The 8,808-nt window shown below is 38.3% G+C and overlaps 1 protein-coding gene across 1 annotated transcript; it reads left to right on the forward strand.

Annotated features, from left to right (window-relative positions):
• Nucleotides 1-2,246: 2,246 nt before the first annotated feature.
• Nucleotides 2,247-6,639, forward strand: LOC122073171 (DNA-directed RNA polymerase II subunit 4; the record flags this gene model as incomplete). The annotated part of the gene is given in 5 exon segments (XM_042637709.1): nucleotides 2,247-2,355; nucleotides 2,520-2,597; nucleotides 3,242-3,275; nucleotides 3,367-3,435; nucleotides 6,395-6,639. Coding segments are annotated over 5 exon segments (368 nt in total), but the record flags the coding sequence as incomplete, so codon positions are not given.
• Nucleotides 6,640-8,808: the final 2,169 nt, after the last annotated feature.

An 8,808-nucleotide genomic window follows, 5' to 3' on the forward strand; every position in this document is an offset into this window, starting at 1 on the left:
TCCTATATGACAATAGTACGATTGCATAGTGCCTCCGTGTCCCATTCCATGGGCCACCAATGCACTCGTTTCCAAGCCAACTACGGCATCTAGTCTATCAATGCATCATGCATCATGATGTCCACATTCAACATATAAACCTCTCATTCAATTGGCATTTAGAAAGTAAACATAGCACATATGCATCACACTGTGAGGAATGACTAATCTACATAGCATATTCATGATGGCATGAGTAGACTAGATATAATTAAATGAATGCCAAACATATGCCTTGAAACAAGGCCAAACATCCTCTCCCCACTTACCTGTAGCGTACAAGGATTCCCGTTCGGTACGGGTGAGATCCGGTGTGAATCAGGTAGGATTTGGTGAACCTAACATAATTGAATAGGTTAGTACTTCACCATTTTGAAATCAAAATTAACACGATTCGATGACAAAATCATGTTTAGAACGTTAAAAGAAGGTTGCACGTCCGATTTGGGTCCAATCGGAAGTAAGAATCACCTTTGGGGCCACACGGGTGGGTCAGACAGGTGGGCAGTCTGGCCCACGGGTCCTACCCACCGGTTTGGACCAACGGGTAGGGGCCCGCTGGTTGGGCCCGCCGGTTGGGCCAGGGGCCCTTGCTAGGACCGGCGGGTAGGGTGGCTCGCCGGTTGGGCCCGCCGGTTGTGCCCGAAGCCCCCTGCCCTCTCAGGTGGGTGCCCACAGGCGGGTAGGGGCCCACCGGTTGCACCCACCGGTCTTGGCGGGAAAACAACCGTTTCTTCCCAACTTCCTCCATTCTTTGGGGATTCAAATGGGGGCTTTTCTCAACCCATTCTTCACACTTCCAAGTCTTATAGGATGGCTCTAACCTAGATCTAGGTTAGATTCAAGTGATGGGAAACCATCTTACCTTCTTTGCTCAAGAACAACTTCAAACCCGCCAAATCACTTCAAACCCACAACACTTCTTCCACCTTGTCAATATCTCTTCAAATCCTTCAAGATCAACACATAAATCATCTATTAACCCTTAGATTAATCATTTCAAAGGGGATTTACAAGATCTTAAGAAACCCTACTCAAATCAAGGGTTTAAGCTTGGGTATGGTGAATGTGTAGGGAACCCGACTTTGCTTACCTCTAAATGTAGATCTAGAGTTGACAATCACTCTTCCGATGCCAGAATGGGAAGATCAAGCTTCAGCGCCGCTGAAATCCCTCTTTTCTTCCTCTTCCTTCTCTTCCTTTCTTCCTCCTTTTCTTTTCTCTCTCCTTTTTACTCTCCTCACCAACGTACGGGTGTCATAAATGAAAAGAAAAGAAAAACATAAAGCTATATATATAATTCCTGAATAAGTGAATAGTGCACATGGATGGGTCACTCAGGTGGGTGGGTGCACCCACCTGTCTGCCCACCTGAGGCCAAAACTTGGGATTTCGACAGAGTTCGGGCCTCGGCGCGAACCCCACCCCTGGTATACGATGTAGTATACGTATATACCTTAAAATACGGCTATAATACCTGCTTTATCCGTACATGGCTTTATGGTAGGTGCATGTACACGGCTTGGGCACTCCCGTCTCTTCTGGCACTGGCTCGGACTTGTCGGGCCAGCCGGTGTTTAAGGTCACCCTTGCCATCATAGCCCATAAGGAATCCGCTCTAACTCCCTCTGGTTCGGTTCCTGCATGGTTAAACCGGTTCAACCGCGAAATCAGACCGGGTTTAAGAAGCAGGGTATTACAGTGGATGTGACTTTTCTCTGTTACACCGTTTCAACCTAGTTCTAGTGGAAAACTTGCTGATATGTTATTTTCATATTGATTATGAACTATTGTTTTCTCTTAAAACTTTTTTTGAGTTGTGAGACCATTGAAGAGACACAAGCACCAGGTACCACCAGCAGGGACCAAAAATAGCCCTGGGGGGAGGCATCACTTAAATTGCCTGCAAAATGCTCAAAACCTTAACTGACTGAATTCACCTGCTTAGAAGAAGCTGACTGAATTGTTTTATCCTTGCCTTTACCCTCATCTTTGCTCTAAGGCAATCTCAAGAGGACATATGCAAGCACCACCACTATGCCATTAGTCTTTCTGGAACAATTAAATGCTGTTGCTTTTATATTTGTTTACTTGAAAATTTTTAATGTTTAAATGACTCCTGTTCTGCTTTTACAGGATATAAGTTATCTTCCCCCCCCCTCTTTTTTATTTACTTTTTTAATTTTAACTTTGGAGTTTTTTCTCAGAATTTTTGAAGGCCAAGTGTTTAATGAACTGTGAAGTGGCACTTATCCTTGATCGGAAATATGAGCAGCTCCAGCAGATGTCTGATGATCCTATGAATCAAATTTCTCAGTGAGTGTGAGGCTTTCTTTTCTGTGGTAGCTGAGCAAGACTGATATTTACAACACCACCCCCCCCCAAAAAAAGAAAAAAAAAAAAGCATGACTGATTTTGGGTGCTTCAATCCATCTAATCTTAAGCCAGAGAATTTAGTATCCTGTCTCTTTCCTTTTCAGAGTATTTGAGAAGTCATTGCAGTATGTGAAGCGCTTTAGCCGCTACAAAAATCCTGATGCTGTTAGGCAGGTTCGAGAGTATCCTTTAATTTTGCAGAAATGTGATATAGTATTTTTTTTCCGAACTGTGGAGAAATATTAAAATGTCCATCTTTTGTCGATGTTTCTCAAAGTACTCTGGGACTACTGAAATTATTGAATTCCATGAATTCTAGTTTACCCAGGAGTTTTCTGGTTCTATCAAATCGGAAAGCCCAAATTAAGTCCCTCAGTGATTGAGTGGCTGGGCGTATACATTGTTTTGTGTGATAAGTATAGCATCATGATACCTTGTTTTTCATAGATGTGAAGTACTTCTCGTTTTTGTTCAATTATACCATTAATTTATGATCCTGGTCCGTTTGTTGTCCCTTTCAACTGGATTTCTTATTAGAAGATCCCTCCAAAATCTAATTAGATGCATGATAAACATATGTGCAAAGCAGGAGATTTCTAAATTTCTATAGTATGAGAAAACAATGAAGCTTCACAAATTTCATTTTATCTGTATAATTTGGTGTCTTCTGCTGGCTTCTTGTCGAGTTGTAATCTCTTATGCAATTAAAAAATTTTGTCCTTTCCGTTTAAGAAATATATCATCAGCACTGTGAAAAGGCTTGGTTGTTTTGAGTTCAGTTGAGTTGTATATGACGTCAGCAATGTGATTCTTAACTGACATTCAGAATCCTTAGCAGATACCAGTTGGCTGAGTTTGAGGTAATCCCACTACTGATTCCTTGAATGAAATCCAAATGATTTGTTATCCATTGAAAACCATATTTATTTGCTATGTGTTTATGTTATGCAGCTTTGTGTACTTGGAAACCTTTGCCCTGAAACTGTGGAGGAAGCTATAGCCATGGTGCCATCTATTAAGGTGATTCCATCCACTTGATCATCTTTTTCTGAGTGCATATAGTTTCTGCAGCATTTATTTCTGGTGTTTTAGCAAACCACATTTGACAATTTGCATCATATTTGTGAGGACATGGTTGTGGAAAAGAACATTTACTTGCGTGCATTGGTAACGTTAGATAAAAGTCAATCCTTCAACTATTCCATTCAGTTCATAGATTCTTCATCCTGAACCTGATTCCATCAATTATACCAAATGTCATATCCAATTTCTGGCCGCATGCTGGAGACAGCAACAACAACAGCTCAGCCACATGCTGTAAAAAGAAATAAAAGTATAGTAAAAAAGAACATCTCACCATGGCTACATGGCTACATGGGTCCGTGAGCGGGTAAAATAAAAGTAATAGTAAAAAGAAAGAAACAGAGCAATACCTCAGAACTGATCACCATGGCCACATGCTAGAGAAATCCTTCTTTATACTTATGTCCTCCTCTGGTGTAAACAGCGGGACACCATATCTTGACCCACCTTTCATTCCTAACAAGTCATCATTACCATTCAAAGCCTTAGATTCCATGGTATAGGGTAGAACGAAGCGCCTATAGTAGCAGGCTGAAATGGTAATGAGAAAGTAAAAGAAAAATGAAGGGAAGAAAGAAACAACTAGATGAGCTGCAGCCTACCCAAGATTTATGTACCAATTATCCTGGACTCAAGCAAAGCAACCTAACAGCAGCATGGAAAAGCAACAACTCCAATTCTCTACATTCAAATTCAATCCTCCATTCTTTGAACTTTGAGATGCTCTCCCATCAGTTCACCATTCATTGAACCTGATGAAGATTTCAAAATCTATATTTTAAATCTCTTCCAAATCTTAACTCTTTCCCTACCAAGTTCACCCTCTTCTCTAATCCCACCAAGTTTAACCATGCAACTCAAACCCTAGACCTAGATTTCACATTTTCATCCTCTGATTCATAATAAACTGTAATTTTCACAAATTTTTTTTGGGTGAATGTAATTTTTTTTTTTTCTTTTTTTCACCATTATCAAACCCTGTTTCCTTGTCCTGAAACTTTACTCTTGTTTCAAAGCATCAAACTCTACTTTGCTTAACCCTTGCTGAATTGTACAAGATCTTACATCTGTAAATAAAAGTCAAGCTGCTTTTTTTTTTTTTGGGGGGGGGGCGGGTGGAAATATTTTGTACTTGTGGTGATGCGACCATGGGTTTAAAAAATCCTAGTTCTGGTTTGCTATGGGCCCACCCAAGTGTACAATAGCCAAAAGTTGAAATAATGACAATTCTGTAAACAACTCCAAGTTTGCTGGGGGGAGTGGCAGGACTGTAAATAGGAAGAATTTTAAAAGGGACGTATCAAAACTAGGACCTGAAACCAGTACCTGCAAAGTAGAAGAGAGATGAGAGAGAACGATGGGAGGAGAGAAATCTGAACCAAGATAGATTCATTGTGTATGTCTATCGTTGTCTACCCCTTTATTTATAATAGCAGACAATACTCTTAGTAGGAGCCCTAAGAGTGTACATGCCTAGTATCTAAGCATAAGACTAATTACAAAGTAACAATGCAACTCAAAGAGACAAAAACATATCACGATAGGGACACTTCCCCTATCGTGTTCACTCAACTAGAACCAATAGCAATAGAGAACTGCATGCCATAACCCTGGACTGGCCTGAAATTTCAGGCGAAAGATCCTCACACTTAGGTCTCTGATAATCAACCAAGAGGATCCCAAACCATGATTTTAGGTATCGGCATGGGACTAATATGTATCAGTATCAGCTGTATCATATGGTTTTGTCCTCAAAGATACTGATACATAACAAACCATATAGTTCCATTTTTTTATTTTCTTTAAGGTTGGATTTGACTCTCACTAAATTTTAGTACTATCTTGGTTCAATTTTGGGCTGTCAGTTTGATTACTAGCTTAAGTTGTCATTCTGTTATTTTTAGATTCAAAGTGGAGTCTAGCAACTCTTTTGGCCAAGTGCCATTCCCGGGATAAATTACTCCTGTGGCACCTTACATTTACTGTAACTACGTTTGTGGTCTCTAGGTTGACTGGAACTATTCACAGGAACCTCGGGAAGACAGCATCAAGAAAAAAATTAACTGGAGCAATGAGTTTATGAAATCATATGAGGGCGTTAGGTTCCGTGACTGGCATGACCCATTCTCTAGCCAAATATATGTTGCCTGCAAATTTGTCATCTCTGCAGAAGCTTTTCTTTAAAATTCAAAAGACCCTCACACAATTTGGTTGTTTGAATCCAAGAGACATTAGGTCTAGAAGCCCAGTTATTCTCTGTACAATTTCTTCTTCAATCTCCCAAACACCACTGGAATTTGATGATCTGCCAATTGTATGAAGGTTGATGAAGAACAAGCAAAGCTCTTTTGGATCTTCTTGAGATCGAAATTGCTCTTGAGGAATTGGAGGCATTTTACAAGCCTTTCTCCCCCATTCAATCTGTTCTCCCAATTGAGTTTCCCTTTACCTTTTGGCCCATGAAGGATTAAAGACCTCCACCATTGGCAACAGCAGCTGCAAAATCACCATCTCCTCGTGGCAGAAGAAGCCAGTCAAAGCTCAGCGAATCCAGATCATCTCTAAGGAGAGAAAATTCTGGGTGGAAAGTTGGTATCTACCATCCTTAATGAGTGAGATTTCTCAGTGATTGCCATGTAGTTTCCATTGCTCTTAGGTTATTCAGGTGTCATTTAGTGCAAAATTTAGTCCCGGTTCATCTTTTTGAAGTTGAAGTAGGTTCTGAGGTTGGACAATTTAACCTAGTTCCCTAACTGATCGAGAAAGTTGCTTAAATAGTGGGTATTTTAACATTCCATTCCATTTTCTTTTTCCTTATTTTTTGTTAGGGAAACTTTCTTCCTTCAATTTATTTATTTTTATTCAATTGTGTTTACCAAGTCTGCCTGTCTTGCAGACCAGAGGACGGGGGCTCGATGACGAGGCAATTGAAAAAATGTTAAATGACCTCTCTTTGATAAAGAAATTTGAGTAGTAGCTTTCCCATATTTCTTCTATTAGTTAATCTAATCTTATTATAAACAATGGTTCATCTTATACACCAGTTTTCAGAGGAATCAGTATAATGCGTGAGAACACACTAGAACCAGTGTAAATGGGTATTGCAGATCTTAATGTTATTTGAAAGCATGATTTTGATCATATGTGAACAGAGCTTGGGTAATATTTGTGGCGTCTTAGCCATTAAGTATCAATGTGTTTGATGACTAACATTGATGGGTGTAATCAATAGGGATTAGTGTTGTCTCATTGATTAAGCTTTGAATTCCAAAACTGTTTCAGATGTTTAGACTACACTGCATGACTCCTTTTTTTTTTGGTTATACCCTGAGAAATTGTGAAGTGCGGAAAAGAGTAAATAGGTGCTACTTTCAGGGAGAACATCTCAAATTCTTAGGGTTTATACGTTAGCCAGCTTCCAAGGGATTGTTCTGGGGATCAATGAATGATATCAGCCTTGGCTTTCAGACTCAATAGTGAGCTAGAGGGAACTAAGATGCAGCTTTAGTTTTTGTCCCATGATCTTAAACAACTGGTACCATTACATATTTAACATATATTTGTCATTAGCCTTCTCAATCTCAACATTTTACGAGTCTTGGGCACCCCACCCCGTGAAGATCTAAATTCTAAATCATGGGTAAAGAGAATGAACTATCTTTAGTTTATACATTTATACTTTGAAAATGTTTGGAATCATTAATGGATGTTTTGAAATTGAAGTTAGTGTTTGGTATGATTTTTTGGACTGTATTTATGAATCGAAAATGCAAACCAAGCACAGCCTTAGTGTTGAAGTGTCAACTTCATTTTGCTTTGAGGGTGCCTTAAGTCTATATTGTGGGTAGTTCTCTCTTGAATGGCTCACTTGAGAAGATTTTCTTAAATTGCTTATATAATCTTTTCATATGGAATGAAGTATACAAATTTTTTTTTGGATCTGTTGTTCAAATTTCAAGTTTTGCGCATATAGAGTTGGTTAAATGGTTAAATAAATTGGCTGGACTCTCCTGATTCATCTAACTCGGCCAAACTCAGTATGCATAGAATCAAGGTTTAATCATAATTGAATCCAATCGATTTCAAGTTGACTCGGCTCGTTTAGCTGATTCTAAGCCGATTTAAAGCCATGGGCACAATTAGTTAGGGTCTTTAGACCATCAAAGGAAGACAACATTGACTTCTTTTACCATTCAATAATTGGTCGATTCCCATATCTCCTTGCAATTTCATGCCATCTTGAATCTTTGTGTGTGTATTACAAACATTATTCAACCTCTTTGATTTGATGAAAAACTATTAAGGTAGGCAACTTGCCCTCCCTATTTTTCTTTTAGTAATTTTTAAATAGCAAAATTTCCCTTCAATTTCCATTTATATCAGTGTGCTTCTTAAATTTGTTCTTACCCTTTTTCAATCCTTTAAAACTTAAAAGATTACTTCTTCTTTTTTTTAAATGAAATAAAATACTTATTTTATCTCCCAAAGCACATTATTCCTTGGTTCCATTACTCATTATAATTTTTTTATTAGGCAAGATATAAATTTAGGGGAAGGGTTCTCATAAGCTAAAGAATTTATTATGTATCCTGACAATGACATTTTTTATTCACCTTTTAAAGGATAGAATAGGTAATACAAGAAATCTTATGTTAGAATGTATAGGAAACACCCTATGTTCAGAGTGACATTTCTCATAAATTTATTTTGTAGCTTTTTATTTTCTTATTTACCTATCACGAGAATTATTTATTTTAAATGTATTCCAAGTTTTCGTTTCACAAATTGCCTGCAACACCATTGATTTCAACTAGTAATTTCCATTGCAAAACTGGTGCATTATATGGCATCAATAAGTCAAATTGGTAAATACCCCCTCCTTTTTGTTTGATAGAGAAAGCAATGTACAATAAATTACATAACATACCCACTCTGAACACTTTCTCCTAAATACCAAAAAATTTTTTTTATTTTTATTTTTTTTATTTTAATTGATTGGCCTCATAAGCCAACCCTTTAAAAAGTAACCTAAATAGATTTAACATCATTCCTAATAATACTAGAAGAAGAGTTAATATTTCTCCACTTTGATTGGTATAACTTGGTATTAAAAGGGCAAAAAAGTTAATAAGTAACAACAAGATTTTTCATATTTTTACTAATTTTTTTTCCTATTTATATATACAAAACTAGGCTGGGCCATGCTTGAACCGAGGCCTCAGTTCTGGTTCAACCCAACTCAACCTGGGCATGAAATTCTCAACTCTGGCCCAGCCCGCGAGCTGAAAAACCAAACCCATGCCTTGCCAG

This window comes from Macadamia integrifolia, chromosome 3, assembly GCF_013358625.1.
Source record: "Macadamia integrifolia cultivar HAES 741 chromosome 3, SCU_Mint_v3, whole genome shotgun sequence".
Lineage (NCBI taxonomy): Eukaryota > Viridiplantae > Streptophyta > Magnoliopsida > Proteales > Proteaceae > Macadamia > Macadamia integrifolia.